At 41.1% G+C, this 16557-nt stretch overlaps 1 protein-coding gene across 1 annotated transcript in view; it reads left to right on the top strand.

Moving 5' to 3' along the window:
- Positions 1-4743: 4743 nt before the first annotated feature.
- Positions 4744-16557, top strand: part of pard6gb (par-6 family cell polarity regulator gamma b) — a 35814-nt gene continuing 24000 nt past the window's right edge. Inside the window, exons 1-2 of the mRNA XM_069681325.1 lie at positions 4744-5044; positions 10726-10948. Of these exons, the coding sequence (XP_069537426.1) occupies positions 4973-5044; positions 10726-10948 (295 nt within the window). The 5' untranslated portion in view covers positions 4744-4972. The remainder of the gene's footprint in view (positions 5045-10725; positions 10949-16557) is intronic.

Genomic DNA, 16557 nt, shown 5'->3' with positions numbered 1-16557 from the left:
TCTCACTGAAGTTATTTCAGCCAAAGGGGGTAATACTAGCTATTAGGGGGTCATATATATATATTTATTACATTTCGCTAGCATAAAAATGTAAATGCTGATTGTATTTTAGGCAAATAATATTCCTAAAACAATCTGTGAAAACATTGTGAAAATGATAGAGGGCCTGAAATGTAGCCTTGAGGCACACCACAGATGAGTATTTCTGTCCAAATTAAAGGTACAAAGGAAGTTAACGTTAGCCCGAGGCGCACAAAACATGACAGAAGTAGCTAGCATTCAGCTCACGATGCTAACTTACAGTATCGATGCAGCTCGTTCAAGCAGTCCTCTTCTTCGGCGTCCTCCTCATCCTCCTCATCCGTATTGCTGGAATTAGCACCATCACCACCTACATCATCCACTCTCCTTCGTTTCTTATCCATAACAAAAATAACGCGATCCATACTCAGCTGGTTAGCGCGAACGTATTGTATTTTACCGAAACGATTCAAAAGTTGTGGTAACTCGAAGACAAGAAATTGTTACAAAAAACGTTTGTTTATGTTGCCCCACATACGTAATCAGAGTGATCCGAATCCGCCAATCTAATCAGGAGCAGTAAAGTTCAACAGCCATCATTACTTGCGTCACTGAACGTCATTACGAAAATAATTGTTATTATTATTTTGGTGTTTTTGTTTGTTTGTTTTTACAAATATAAGCAAAGTAAATTTCTACATATGCATATTATTATTCCGTAAATATTTTTTATTAAAACATAATAAGGTGGAGGGCGGGGCTTAAGAGGGGTTTAGGCGGAAGCAATTGTTCTTCCGCCGCCATTGCTCCGTAACGTATTATAATATCCTGCGTGGTTTTGTGTTTTATATACAGTTTTCCTTGTTTAAAAGTAGTCTTTGTGTTCTTATGAAATGTGCTCCACTATATGAACAGCTCTGCTTGTTGGGTGTGAAGGAAATCTTGGAAGAGATAGGGAGTGTTATTCTGTTAAATCAAGTTCTTGAGCCAAGGTCTTGTATTACGCACTCACCATCTAATGTATAGATGTATTTCTTTTTCTTTTTTTTCCTAATGGCAGCAGATGTGTGGTCACTCGGCACCCCTTTACCCCGTAACAGAGGTGACAGCCTTCTAGAGAGCTTCTGCCAACAGCCCTGCATGTGTTCACTTCACTGTCTGTCTCTCTTCCTCCTCCACACACTCTCACCATCCACCACCTCTTTTTCCACATCCACCCTCTCTGTCACATGCACAGACATATACCATAGACAGAAATAAAGAGCGATGGAAACAGGCGTATTTTCCATTTTGTAACCCCCACTGGGCCTGTATTTCATTTTGTCCAGCGAGTTGACGAGTCATGGGAGATGGCTGGAGAGTCTGATGGTGTGTCATGACTCAGTGTGATCGGAGGAAAGGCTGTCGCTCTGCCTTATGTTAAAACAAAAGCACAATGTCTGTTCAATAAGACCTGGGTTCTGAGATCACCCGTATTTGTGTGTGTGTGTGTCCTCCTTTCTCTTTAATCAGAGGTTGAGTGGAGCAGAACAGAGCGGAGGCTTGAGTCAGGGGCCTTTCTGACTGTAGGCTGGCACTGCAGCCGTCTAAATACCCTCCTGTAACCAGCTCCGCATGTTTCTCTGTCTCCACACAGAGGATGGATTACTGCGAGTATCTTTTCATCTCACTGTAATCTTGTGCTCTCACATTACCACCAGGGGACCACCTGAAATCAGACATATGGAGCTGGATTAAAACCACACACTGCTATGGGTATAAAGTTGCCTTCTTAATGCGATGACTCAGCTCAGCCTCCTTTTTTTTCTCCTTCTCTTTACCTTTCTATTGTCTGCCTCCTTCATTCATTCAAACATATATTATTATTTTTATGCTATTTCACTAATTTCCCTTTTTTTCTTACGCTTTCTTTTTTGGCTTCAATTTCAACAGCCTCCTTTTATCTCAACTTTTCAGCTACATTTGCACCAACAGTCTTGGTCCTGCCTTACCTTATCTCAAGCCCACCAGTTTACCAGGAAAGAAAGCAATCATATGCAAAGTTCAAGTGAAGAAACAGGATTTTAAAAATTGTTTTCTAATTGTTCCAGCGCTCTTGGTGCCTATCAAAGCCCTCTGGATCCAGACCTAAAATATCTACTATAGTTGCTTTTTTGTGGGTATGTGCTGACCTCTGCTGGTCATATGTGGAATTACTAAATTAGGGAGGAGAAACGTGACTTACACATGCAACATAATCACATCCTGCCTGTTCTACTTCTATAGTCACTTTAAAACATGATCATTTTCTGATCCTGATCTACAAGTACTCTAAATTTTACTTATAGTTTAAATTGACAAAATCCACTTTGAAGTCACCTTTGTTGTGATTTTGTTTATTTATGATGTATTATGATTGTTTTAACAATTACATTTGTGTTTGTTTATCCTGCACTTGACTGTGAAGGCTTCGAGGAAGGTTGTCCAGACTGTAAACACACCCATGTATGTATTTTTTAACAAGGATTAGATGTGTTTTATCATTTTAGATAGATGATTTGGCGTTATAGAAATAAAAATTGATTGATTGATCTCATTATTTCTCACCGAAACAATTAACCCTTTATGGCACAATGTCTTTACGGTTCATTAACCTTTCTGTTGTAAAAAAAAACCAATGATGGATTAGGATCTATTGCCTTCCGACTAATGATCAGACATAACTCTGAGATACATTTGAACCACAAAGAAATTATAGAAAAATCCAAACAGATTCTTATCAGATGATTCAGTGGCACTTACAATAGTGAGGGGGGGATAAGTGCAATACCTGATACTTGCCTTTAGTTGGCGCCATTCACCATGGACAATAGCAAAATATTAACAATTTATTAGCACTGTAAAGTTAGTACACTCAAGTTTATGAGTTATAATATATAGCCTACAACTTATAAACTTGTGTGTAGTATAGAGATACAGATATATATATAAATCTTATCACTTGAATCACCCCACAGTCAAAGTTTTGCATGCACCTTATACTTAAAGAGGCAGCAACAATATAATTTTAATAATGAAGCTTTCAGAGTTCACATACCAACAAGCGCTAATTACATTATTATAATTTAACAGATGAAAAATAATGTATGATATATGTAACTGTGGTATTCTGAGTCTGTTTACAACAATGACGGCTAGTCTCATAATAATTTAATCTAATCTCGTTTTAATAATTGGATATTTTAAGATAAAAATGCAGTTAATTTGAGTCTAAATGGGGCATAATCCCATCTAAAAGTAAAAAACAAGACAACACAACCGTTACTGGAACCAAAATATGGATATTTATGTAGCAGCTTAAAAGATACAACCTCAAAGGAAACCTTCAGGGTATAGCTACAGTGAACCTAGCATCTGACAGTATGTACTTAGTGTGTTTATAACAGGTCAACACATTCCTGTAGCGAGTAAACAAGCAATAGTTGCAGCTACTGGGGGGCTTTGCAGACTGCAGCTGTTGAACACAGGCGGCTTCAGGGGCCTAGGAATGTTGTCCAGCAGGACAGCAGTCAGGATACTCATCACCCGGTGTTCTCCGAATCCTTCTTACACTTTGGGTGCAGGTTACAGGTTGGGGAAACTGGGGAACACAGGAGAAATTACAAGGATAGCTCAAGGGAAATGTTCCATACACTTTGGTCGGGGAAAACACATAAATCCTTGTGCTGTAGTGTATTCCACCTGTCCTTTGACAGACAAGTTAAGCAGGTAGATAATGATAGATAATGAGCAGTTGCCTCCACACTATATGGATTTATATAAGGACAGAGGATCATGTTTGGGGTCTAGATAGAGTGTATAAGATATCACTGGTACTGGGAGTACAATGTGCTTTAGCTACTTTTGGATACAAACTGTTTGGGGAGATGAGAATTTTTTTTTGTCTTGTTTAAATAGGATTAAGCTCAACTGCATGGGTTGTAATAGAGCAAATTAACCACTCACTGTTATAGTGTCATGTTCCCTAGAATAGTTCAAGTACACAAATACACAGAAAGACATGACACTGTGATGCTCTTGCACAAATTTAGCTACGTTATAATGTTCAATTAATATAAAAATAAAAAACAAAAAATGTAAATACAATTTAGGTAAAAGTTCTCTAGGTTCTTTATTTCCAATGTACACCATCTAACACAACAATTAACCATCTATACTTTAACTGGAAGCTTTGAAAACATTGTGTTGAGAAACGCGTCCTCTGGCGCACCGGAGGACCATTGTGCCATGGTACCTTCACGTGCTATTGGACATATTACATATTTTAGTGTAGTGTCATTAACGTCAAGAAAACAACATAAACATCCGTGAGTTGCCATGATTTATTTCGTTTAGTACTTTTACTTTGGCACAAAAATGTGATGGGAAGAACAGTTAGAAACATATTTGCATTTTATTGTGATAAATTGTTTGTAGTCATATTGTACAATTATATATCAAAATAAAACGTCGTTTTTGTCATATTGTCTTTTTAGTAAGTGTAACTATATATATTGTTCTGTAATTATTATAACAGTATTATTATTGGCACAAGTTTTAGACAACTCCTGCACGCGATAATTAGGCTTTTTTCGAAGTCTTGACTGAGAAAGCTTGGGATTACGAGCAGACCATGAAGGCCTCATCGGATCCCATTTTTTAGGAGGGCTGATGTCATTTCAAAACTTAACTCACACTCCCAAGTCAACGCGGCGAGTTGCTCACCTCCTCTTCTCCTGTAACGTCCTCTCTTCTGTCTGGCGGAGCATATTGAAGAAAAACTCAAGGAGGTGAAATAAACCGAAGAAAACACACATTTCTCCACTAGACACGAAGCGGGAGGAATTTCCACTAGAAACCCCGGGACCAGAGCCCCTCTTTCTGCGGGCAACGGCGGCTGAACTTTTTTTTTTTTTAACTGCAACCACAAAAAATGAATCGGAGCTTTAATAGATCGCAACCGCTGCGAAATGTGGACTGTAACGCGGTGGAAGTGAAAAGCAAGGTGAGTGATTGTGATTCTAACCTGTAATTTCTAAATATACATCTTCAGAGAAAATAACGAGTTCACATGGTCGCCCCGTAAAGGAGCTGGAGTTGGTGGGACAAACTGTCTGCAACTAACGACACACATTTTCTCACGAAACAGTACCTGAACGCACCAGTTTCTCGCATGTTTCTGTAATTTGCAGGGATTATCTTCTTCTTCCTTCCGACCATGCAGATTGTGCTGATAGGGCGCTTTCCCTGTCTCTTTCTGTCACGAAGCAGACGAGAAAGTGATTTAACATGGTTTCTTAACAACCTACTTTTTAGCATTTGCTACAATGAGAGGGTTTTTAACTGGAGAATCGGATGTTTTTGCTACATTGGTTGCGTTCACTGCGGGTTTGTGCTACATAGTTTCAGCCCACTCATTGTTTTGAGTAGTTTGCGAGAGAGGCTCACAGTGTAAAACCTGCATAAATTAAGTTAACCAGCAAGTATATCACACAGTTATCTACAAGTTTAAAGCGCATGTAGTGGAGATACCAGTTTTTACAAAACAGACGTAAGAATTTCTTTTTATGTCAAAAACATCAGAGCATGGGCTTCTTACTAGTTTTCAGCAGTCTAAAGAAAGTTTTATTTTTTAAAGTTTAGTTCAGACTTGAAATGTATTTATGTATGAGTAATCCTACCAGATAGACACACAACACTGTGTCCAACCCTCACCACAAAGTGAACCAACAGTGAGCTATTTATAATTTCCTCCCAAGGACTTCTGGTAACCAACATTTTTTCTCTGAATGCCATTAACATGAAGACAATGCAGTGTAGTATCTCTATGATGTGTTTACACATGCCAGCACATATGAGTGTGTCTGCACATACATGAAGAATGAGCACCTGAGTCACACAGATCGAGATGGAGCAATCAGGTGACTCATTCAGGTCCAGAGGACTTTTCACTTGTAGTTTTGGGCAGCCCAGTTTCAGGCAGTGACCAGGGGATGTTGTGATGGGGGTAACATACACTGATGGTCGGTTTAAGAAAGGATGAGGACATCTGCTCCAGGATGCTCATGCAGCATCATTTAAGTGTTTATGTTTCAGGCAGGGTGGGTTTCGTGTCACTTCCACAGGGACAAGAAGAGTGGTATGTTTGTGGTGAGCAGAGATTGTCTGCGGGTGGGACTGACAAGCCCAGAAGCTGAGTGGCTGGAACGGGCAGGTTTAACAGCGTCATCACTGCAGAGCTGACTCACTGACATACTACGTCACATGTTTCCCTTTTTGGATCACATATAACTCCTCATTGTTGTGATGTCATTTTGTTTACTGCTCTGGTTCTTTTGTTATCAGCATTCCTCTCTGTGACAAATATGTCCTCGGTGACAAAAAGGAAAACATTTAGTTTGACTAAATCAGAAAGCAGTCGAGCGGATTTGAACGCTTGTTAAAAAGGAAACTCTTATCAAGCAGGTAGCCGCACTACTCTTGGTCTCTTCTTGAATTTGTGAAAGCAAAAATTAGGATGTTCCTGAACACACCATATACTTCTATTGCATTTGATTTGTTACCAGCTTCAAATGGCATTTAAGGATGCACCCATCAAATATTGATATCAGTTATCAGTCCGACACTGACTCGAGTACCTTGATTGGGTATCAGAGATTATGGGGCCAATCTATGTTTATATTGAAGCTTTCATACTAAGACAAAGCTTGGACAGCCATTATTCTCAAAGGAAGAAGAAGGGAGCCACAGTGTGCTGCTGTTCGGAGGTGTTTCATGCATGCTACGCAATAAGGTTCTACAGCTCCGTTTTATATCTGAGAAGTTGTTGCATTTTGTTTTACAAAGTTAGGAAAGCAATGTTTAAGTGAGGACGGGTCTTGCCTTATCCATAAAACAATAATCGCAGTGACAAATGCTGCTTATTAATTAAACACTGGTATCAGATTGGTACATATTGGTTGTGCACAAAGCACAGGTATCAGTGAAGAGGATGAAAACGTTGGAGTGTTTTTAAAGTGATCTTCTCAAGCAGAAACCAGAAATTCCACTTTTAATATGCAAAGTTGGATCCGTCTTCCATGTATGTCTTTAAAATAAGGGATAGAAAAAAAGCTCATTCCTTTACAAGTTCTGACAGACGTTTCTTTTACCTTCAGTTCCTTAAATGTAAACTATCCTTCCACCCTTGTATAAGATGCTCAGTGGATGGAAGATTATAATTGTATCATATAAACATTTTCAATGAAGCTAGCTTCAAGGAAGTAGTTGTCTAGAAGCACCACGTCTTAAGGAACAGGACTTTGTTCAGATTTTAGACATAACTAAGAGTTAGTTAGTGCACATCTCTTTTATCAAGCCTCAAATGGCCAATTTGTGTTTGAGAAATCTCCAACAAAATAGTTAAATGTTTCCGTCCTTTAGAAAACTTACCAAAGATTAGAACATTTTGATTCACCTGATACCCCCGGGAGAGTTATTGGTGTGTTTGCTGTCTGTATCGTAGAGTGTGTGGTGGATGTTGTGTGCTTTGGTTCTCACTGGTTCACGTTTGCTTTTCTCAGGAGAAACCGTTCCGGTGATAAGCTTATCAGGGATAACACTGGAGGTGTCTGGCTGCCTGTTGCGGAGCCTCGACCAGGAGCTGGTTTCACTCACTTAAAGCTCTTATCAGAGTAGGAGACAGTGCGTAAGGATGTGGGGGGATGGGAGGGATTTTTGGTTGCTTTGCCCTTCCTTCCATGTTTTTGGAGTCATTTTGTACATCATGTTGCATATTTATTCTAGTCAACGACTTAAAGAGGCGTGTTGTCTCTAAGTATGGAGAGGTAAGAACAAAGCAAGTGCTTGCGAAAGACAGAAGTCAGTTATCTTCCATTTTCTCCACTGTGTCAGAGTTTAGTGTCTCCAGACATGTTTCAACCCGTTGACATCACTTTGCCCTGATAGGCCTGAAGGACAAGTGATGTCACGCATGTAGTGATATATTCTTAGGTTTGGGTTTAGCGTCAAGGCGCATGATTAATCATACCGTGTTCAGACTTGCTCGCACCAGAGGGCCGAGTACTACGTGTGAAAACAGATTGTTCTGACTGATCAGGAAGCACGGCGTAAAGGGAACATTGAGATACGCAGCAATGACTGCGATTTCTGATATGCAGAAGTACACTTATAATTACGTATGTCAAGGGTTACGTGCTGAAGTCTTGCCGTGTTAATCATAGTTATTTCCTATGCGAGTTTCACTTTCCAGAATGCTAAGTACACCACCTGAATACTGACGAACCTGTTGGTCGACTTCTTGTGTCATCTCCACATGTAGGTTGACTTTAATTAGCTTGACTCCAAGTTGAGTGTCACACTGTTAAAAAGCAGGTCCACGCGTGAGCCTCAGTTTGCCTGCAGAGAATCTGGCAGCAAACCACACACCCGCCTGGCACCCCCCTGCTCTCCTAACACGCCTCCTCTTAAATTCATATGTCATCTTCTAATTACAGAGTTGCTTAATGTATCCCCCGATCTTCCCCTCGCCTCCCAGTCAGTATTCAGCTTCTCTGTCAGCAGTTTCCCTCTCCCTCCCTCCCCTTCCTCCTTCTCCACGATCATCCTCGCGTCTCCTCTGCCCGTCAGCCTCCCTCCGCTGTGAGCTGATGATTACAGTAACAAAAAGCACCTACAAATTACTGCCGTGATTCAAACACTAGAGCGGCTCCTGTGATTGTCTGTAGTTGTGGTTTTACGGAGCTTCTGTGCCTCGGTTGTATCTCTCCCTCTCAAGTCCATTCTTGTCTGTGAGTCACATGATGACCCCACCGTGACCCTCAGACGTGCTCTCATTGGTGGTTTGGTGACCTAGCCGGGAAAGCCCTACCACAATTGTTCAAATCTGTGCTCTTGTGCGTAAACGGTGGGTGGGAGGCGGGGCGGCCTGCCACTGTCATTTATATATGTAGAAACAGCTTACTCATCTACCTGTATTGTTCCATTGTTCAGAAGCCCTCTTTCCTTTTCCTGCTGTTGTCTTGGTCAAAGTTGGACTGCAAGTGATGTGCAACAAACATTTGTTTTTGTAATGATGTGATTTTGGCTTGTTGTGTAACACAAAGCTTCAGGGTTTCCAAGAGGAGAGTATGTTAGCTGAGGTGGTTAGCCACCCAGCTTCTGAACCATCTCCTCTATTATTAACTCAGTTAGTGAATGAGGGCGTAAACAACAGTCACAGCAGTAAAATAATTGTTGACATTTTGGGAGTTTCTCAGGAATAGTTAGAAGAGAATATTGACATCTCTCCAATTTCTCTACACCAAATATTAAGCTACAGCTAGCAACCAGTTAGCATAATTACTGAAAACAGGGAAGCTATCTTTCCTCTATATAAAGGTAACAAACAATGCTAAAGCTAACTAAACTAGCACATTTTGTGGATATTTGTTCTTTCTCATGAATAACTGATATTGAACTAAATCATGTTTTTGTTAAACATTCATTTTGTTCTTTAAATTCTTTCTTCTAATCACCGTTAGGGAAGTAGTTTGGGAAATGGCAGCGGCTGGTTATCTTAGTGTAGCTTGGAGTAAACACTTCAAACAGGGGGGAAACGGCTAGCTACCTAGCGTTAGACACATTAGATAAACAAGATTTTATAACTTGTTAGTTGGAGAGTTTTAGAGGTGATGGTAGGTGGATTGTGTTGCTTTCAGATAGAGTGGGGCTATCTTTGGGTGCTATTTAAGCTAACCGGCAGCTTTAGCTTCGCAGTTACAGCACAGATATGAGGGTGGTTTTGTTCTTCTCGTCTAACGCTCTGCAAAAAAATTTACAAAATTAACATCCCCAAACTACTGTCAAACTATTCCTGTATAAAGTGGCTATGGCATTTGCTGTGTGAAAAACTCTCTTTTCCTGTAGGTTAATGTTTGATTTCTTAATTTTTTTGTTGTTAGCAGAGGCTAGCTGTCTGTCCAATCTATAAAACACTGTAGGAAACACTAATTCAATTCAAATTCAAGTTTTATTAACGGCAGCAGAAGCACTTACTATATATATATATATATATATATATTGAATGAGCGTATATAGATACATGTTACTGTTTCATATTTCATGTTTAATTGCAATAAATTTAGATTATTTTCTTTTTCTTCTTATGCTTTTCATTGTGACTGCTACTAACCGTTATTTTCATTATACATTAATGTTCTGATTATTTTCTCAATTTATTTATTAATTGGTTGGACTTTGAAACGTCAGAAAAATGAACATCTCATAAGCCTAGAGCAACAATTTAACACATCAGATGTCTTAATCTAGCAGTCTAAGACTCCCAAATATTTGATTTGCTATAATGATAGAGCAAAGTAGGTTAGTGTTACATTTTAGCAGCTTGAACAATCAAATGTTTGAATGTTTGTTTGCAGCTCCAGTTTGACATTTGTCTTAGAGAGTGTACTCTGCAAATATTTGATAAAACATTTGGCTGCTTTCAAACCAGTCATGCAGACGTTTGTATTTTGCTCAGAGAAAGCTTCCCTGTGTCATATTTTACCGCTGTGACAGACCTCAGCTGACATTCACTTTGTTAGTTTACGTGTGCCAGAGGTCGGACATCCCGGGGTTTCCTCTTCCTGTTTGGTTTTCCTACTGTCCCTTTTTAATGGCCTCCTCCTTGTGATCTTCCTCTCTCTGCAGTATGGGGCTGAATTCCGCCGGTTCTCCGTGGACCGGGTCAAGCCTGGCAAGTTTGAGGAGTTTTACAAGCTCATTCTGCACGTCCACCGCATCGCCAATATGGAGGTGATGATCGGCTACGCTGACATCCACGGCGACCTGCTGCCGATCAACAACGACGACAACTTCTGCAAGGCGGTGTCGACGGCTCATCCACTGCTCAGGATCTTCATACAGAGACAAGGTAAGGATGTCGGACAACTTTTAAGGACAGATCGGCTTCTTAAGCTTTTTACAGTGTTTATTTTGTCTTTCTAACGTGACCAGAGAGGCCAAGAAAGTGGCCAGAATCCTTAAAAATGTTTTTGAAACTGGTTAGCTTAAATAAACATTGGCTGGATATTGTTTTTTCAAATATCCTGCGACTCTTAAACCTATAAAACAATCATCTTTTGCAATAACCTTGTCTTGGGCTGCACTTATTGTGCTGACTCAAGTTTAGTTCCCCCACAGAACATTTCCTCACTCAATTATGTCTCTCCTCCCACCATGGGAACTCGAGGCCTTTTTGTTTACTTCATGCAGGGCTTTCTGTGTGTGTCAGTGTGTGTGTTTTTGTGTTTCCTGCCCTCTTATTGGCTGGATCAGCCTCAGTCTGTGTCTGCCTGCCTAAGTCCTGTGTCTTATCCGAAGGAAGGGCTCGCAGGCAGATGATCGCACACACAAACAAATGCACACAGACACACACACACACACACACACACACACACACACACACACACACACACACACACAGGCCGGTGCCTCTGCAGCCCCATAGAAATCAGGTCATTGAGCAAAGCCTGTATCCCGGCATACCAGACATTACTGCGAGACAAAAGATCTGCATGAAAGAGAGACTCCTTACTGAGCTCCCTGCGTTTGTGCGTGCATGCAAGTGTGTATTTGTTCAAACACAACACAGCGGTACCCTGAATGGGAACCAGCCCTCGTCTCTCTCTCTCTTTCTCCAACTTTCTCTCATTGATCCGAACTCTGGAGTGGGTCTCGACTGTCTGCCTGCCGGCCAGCGAGCACACCAATGAATCCATCGCCTTTCACGTCTATTCAAACCCTCAATCCCTCTTGGAATGCGCCTCGCTCGGTTGTGTAATGAACATGTACACTCCAGGGTTTTGTTTTAATTGTCGCCCAATAGTTCAAACACAAACGCGAGCCAAAGTGCAGATCAGTATCTAGTTGCAAGTTTCCATTTAAGAAACAGTATTTGGATGTTAAAGAGGCCCAAACCAGACTCCTCTGGTGTGATTCACTGTCTTGGAGCTCGTAGGGATGGAGATGAATGACGCCATTGTATTACGGCTGACAGGACACCTGCCAAAGATAGGTAGTGTTTGAAAGATTAGATTGTAAATTAACTTTTTTGTTAAACATGAACTTTTGTAACACATTAAATTTGTCGTTGGATGAAACTTTCCTGAAATGAAGACTACGACTCTTTCTCTTCCAGGCATGCCAACTTTGATATTGCACTCTTCACTTACTTTCCCAACAAAATTATTTAGCAGAGATGGTATTTTATTTTAGGTACACGATGTCCTTACAGGGCAGCCACATTTATAAAATATATAACTTTTGCTGTTCGAAATTGAAATTCTGCTCTTTCCTCTCTCTTGATCGTTAATCATTTATTTTATAAAAGTGTATGAGCAGAAGTTTAGAGAGTATTTAAGGCCAGGCAGCCCTTCTCGGCTTTAAATTTACTGCTGGGAACCTTGAGATTGATCGTTTAAAACATTGTTAAGACATGTTAAATAATGTCATAGTTACGGGTAACTCACGATACGACACGTGTCCCACGATAACAATAATATCACAATACAGGGAGTCTGCGATAATTGATACATTGCAAGACAATCATATGATACATCACGATATCTTGAATTTGACACAAACTGAGATGAAACAAAGGTTCGTGTTTTCAGTTTGTAGTATAACAAATGAGGACTTTGGATATGAAAGTGGCGCATCTCTTAACTCCTATTCAACGCTGTCCGACGTTATCCTGCTGTCGTCTTCTTCTTTTATCCTGCTGTCAACTTCTTCTTCGGCCAATTAATTTCCGCTCACGTTACCGTCATTCATGTCATAAGCACCGCGAGGAGTCATGAAGTACTGACGCGGTGAGTCAAAATCACAGGGACATCTCTTTAAAGCACCTTTATATTTGTAAATTTAAATATCAGTATTTGGCGACAGTTTGTGTCTTGGTGGAAGATGCTGAACCCCTGCTCTTATACAGATAAAAACTAGACATCTTACACATCCAGGTTGTTTTGACGTCACGTCTCTGCCCCACTTTCTCTCCTGAACACCTAAAAAGAAAAACACCATGCAGCACAGATTTGCTGGTCCTTCTGATGTGGCCTGTGTGGTGTTATTGTAGTGTAAACACAGCGCTGACATGGTGATGTGCTGCAGGGGAATGTGCACTGTTGTGACTGATGCTGAGGCAGCCTGAGCATCTTAAGCCTCACTGCGGCCTATTGTTGCTCGCCAGACAAAGAGGTGTGTGTGTATGACTGCGAGTACCTCATGTCTCAGAGGAGCTGCCCTGAGATCAGTATGGTTCATACACGAGAAAGTGTGTGAGCGATAATGACCGTGCCAGTCAGTACCAGCCTGTTAGTGCAGGTCACTTTGTATCTCATCTGTCCCGGGCAGCAGAGCAGAGCAGACCACCCGAGATGAAAGACTTCAGACTACTATAAAGACACTGTGAGTCACACTTCAGTCACAGTAGGGACATTCTGAAGGTCTTTCATATGGATATGAGTGCAAAAAAACACATTTAATTGGACTTCTCTCCTGAGAGCTCAGCACACAATGTTTTTATGTCTGCTTTTGTCTCATTTTAAAATCAGAAAGTGTTAAAAGATCGCCTCAGATGCGGTGAAAAAAACACCCCAAGTTCACGGTTACATTGTACAAAAAGTTCTTTAAAAGGCGAGGATAAAATACACCCTCCTGTCCACACCGACACGTCTCTGTGTGTGTGTGTTTTGTCCATGCAACAATAGGTATGACGACGTGTGCGTGTGTCTCTTTTATCTACCTGATACCCCCCCTTCCGGGCTTACTTTGCCATTGTTGGTCGCATCATTTGAGCACGTGCAGCAGTTGTGAGGCGATACAACGGCAATAATCCTGCTGATGATACCCGTCGCACTCTGTCGGGGGGATAATGGCTGCTTGTCTAATGATGACTTACAGAGTGGAGGTTTAAACTGTGTGGTGGAGATACACAATACAAACAGCAATCCTGTTTCATCAGAGCAAAAAGCAGTCAGAAGATAGCACCTGTTGTACTGTTCGGGAGTTTTGAACCAGGAAAGGCATCATTTTTAATTATGGTTGAAGTAAAAATATTTGGACACTTAAAATACCTTTTGCCATTTTTGAGTAACGTACTCTTATTTTTAGAAGTCTGTGTTTCTCTTCTGTTCGTCACTCCTGCCTCAGTCTGTCTAGGTTTTGTTTATTTAACTACCCCAGACGGTAAAACATCATCGACATGAGTGAACGCAGCATGAGCGGTGGAAACGCAAGTTTATTAACCACTACTACATTTGTATCCTTATTTGTTGAAATGAAATCCGTTGTGACGGGCTAGTTGTTATTGTAGCGGCTAAACTAGCATGTCGCGAGACTGCACAGGGGGTTGTCTGTGCTGATTGGATGCGCAGAGGGTTGAAACAGATGTGCTCTGACAGCCAGGTTACTTATGCAGATTGCTGTGATCTTGAAAACAAGTTTGATATTCATAATGTATCGTTCTGTACGGGAAAGATGAGGTGCTTCCCTGGGACGCATGGAGAGTTTACTGAGTCCCTTTATATTTGAATGCGTCAGACATGCAGCACGCGTACCTTACAACATCACTGGGTGTATGATATTAAATAAAAAATAGCAGTGATGATGGTCACTGGGTCCACCCTGCGCAGTATTGCGGTCATGCAGTTACCGTGACAGCCCCAATAACTACTTCAGAGGAGGTTATTTTCTTTAAAAAAATGCTGAACTTTATTGACAACTTTTGAAAAGTTTCAGACTTGAGATCATTTTTCATGGTCAAGTTATTGTACGTCAAAGAGCGCTTTAAAAAGAACGTCTCAAATTCTCTTCAACTGTTTACATTGTGACTCAAAGGCAATCTTATTGGAACATAATGATTAACACACGAATCAAATGAAGAGAGGACTCGTCATGGACCACTGAGCTGTGCAGGAATGTTTAAGTGGGATGAATAATTATGTTGGTTATTGAGTGACTGCTTGAACAACATGAGGGGAGCAGTGTGCAGCAGAGTGTGCAGAGTGTTTACAATGCGTAGCGTCTGAACTACTTACTTTAAAGAGGAGATTTAAGGAGGCACAAGCAGAAAATCTTCCAACTTAGAAAAATTCATAGAATGGATGCAAAGGTCATCCTCTTTTTCTTTGCATACTTTAAAACTACTGTTTTATCTTAATCTGCACAAAAGTTGCCAACAATGCCAAAACCTGCGGTGATAAATAGAGTGTAGAAAGAGTGGGGTTTATGGGGGGGAGGGTAGTCGCACCACAGAGGGAAGTTTTGTACTGGGACACTTCTACGTGTCTCATGCAGGCTCACACGGCCGGGGGAGGGGCGGGCGACTGATGGGAAGAAGTGGGACGCATCAAAAGATTTGTGAGCACAGAGGAGTCGAGCAGAGGTGGACTCCTCGTCTGGCCGAATGTGTGGGTGCGTGATTGTAGCGCTTCAGTCATGTGTGGTGGACTGATCGGGGTCAAACGCATGTGAGTTTTAGTTGGCATGTTGGACATACTGGGCTAGTTAGTGTAGCACTTTATCTAGGGCAACTACTGGAAGTACTAACTGCTCATTCATATCTTGAGTTGTGTGCAAAATGATGCAAATTAACATGAAGATAAGAGGAGCACTGCCAGCGCCTGCGTGGTTATTTTAGGCTCGGATAACACGGCCCGTAAGTTCCTGGATTTCCATGTTTCAGCAGCTTGTTTTGCTGAAAGAAACAACGTAAATTATCCCTGATGCAAGTGGAAAACATTGGACAGAATATATCTTATCATTTCCCATGTATCTGTTTTCGGAGTAGATTAGGACGTGTGCATGAAGGCTTTTGAAGCTGGCAAACTTTGGCACAGTCTAGCAGGCGTTGGAGCATACATAGCTACTAATTTCCCCCTTCAGCAATCTTGATGACAGTCTGTTATGTTAATCTAAGCAAAGTGGAGTTCAAGTAGAGTTCAAATGAGGATATATGTGTTAAATTAGATGTAAATGTTACCTGTAATTACATTAATGGTAGCAAAAAAACAGCCGTGATCCAAGCGAAACACAGACTTGTTTTCCAAAGCTGGATTTTAAAGGGGAAAGTAGAGTTGTTTTTGTAGACAGTGCCAGTGGCCTGCACACAGACTAAACTTTGAGCAGAGAGAAGAGACCCCTGTTTGACAAAGGGCTAAGAGTTTAAATAAACAGAGCAGACGAGGTAGGCCAAGGTCGGGGCGGCGCGGATTCACATCGAGCACGCCGACCCGGCTGCTCTCCACACCTGCGAAAACCAGAGGGTGAGATATCGACAGCAGCCAAACTAAAGAGAGATGTGGCACCGGAGCACAAATAGAAAACTCCAGACTAGCGCTGTTTCTCAACAACTTGGAGAGCACAGTTGCTCGGAGTTCAAAAGAAAAACAAAGCCTTATTATATTTCAATGGCTGCCCCGACTGTCTGCAACTTTGCTGACTTTTCACATTTGGCTCTTTTTGCTTTTCGGTTAAAAATAA

The sequence above is a fragment of the Semicossyphus pulcher genome, unplaced genomic scaffold (assembly GCF_022749685.1).
Source record: "Semicossyphus pulcher isolate SPU_LCO1_2020_fin unplaced genomic scaffold, fSemPul1.0.p SCAF_5, whole genome shotgun sequence".
NCBI lineage: Eukaryota > Metazoa > Chordata > Actinopteri > Labriformes > Labridae > Semicossyphus > Semicossyphus pulcher.
Note: the sequence above shows the minus strand (reverse complement) of the source record. Positions and strands in the feature narration are given on the sequence as shown.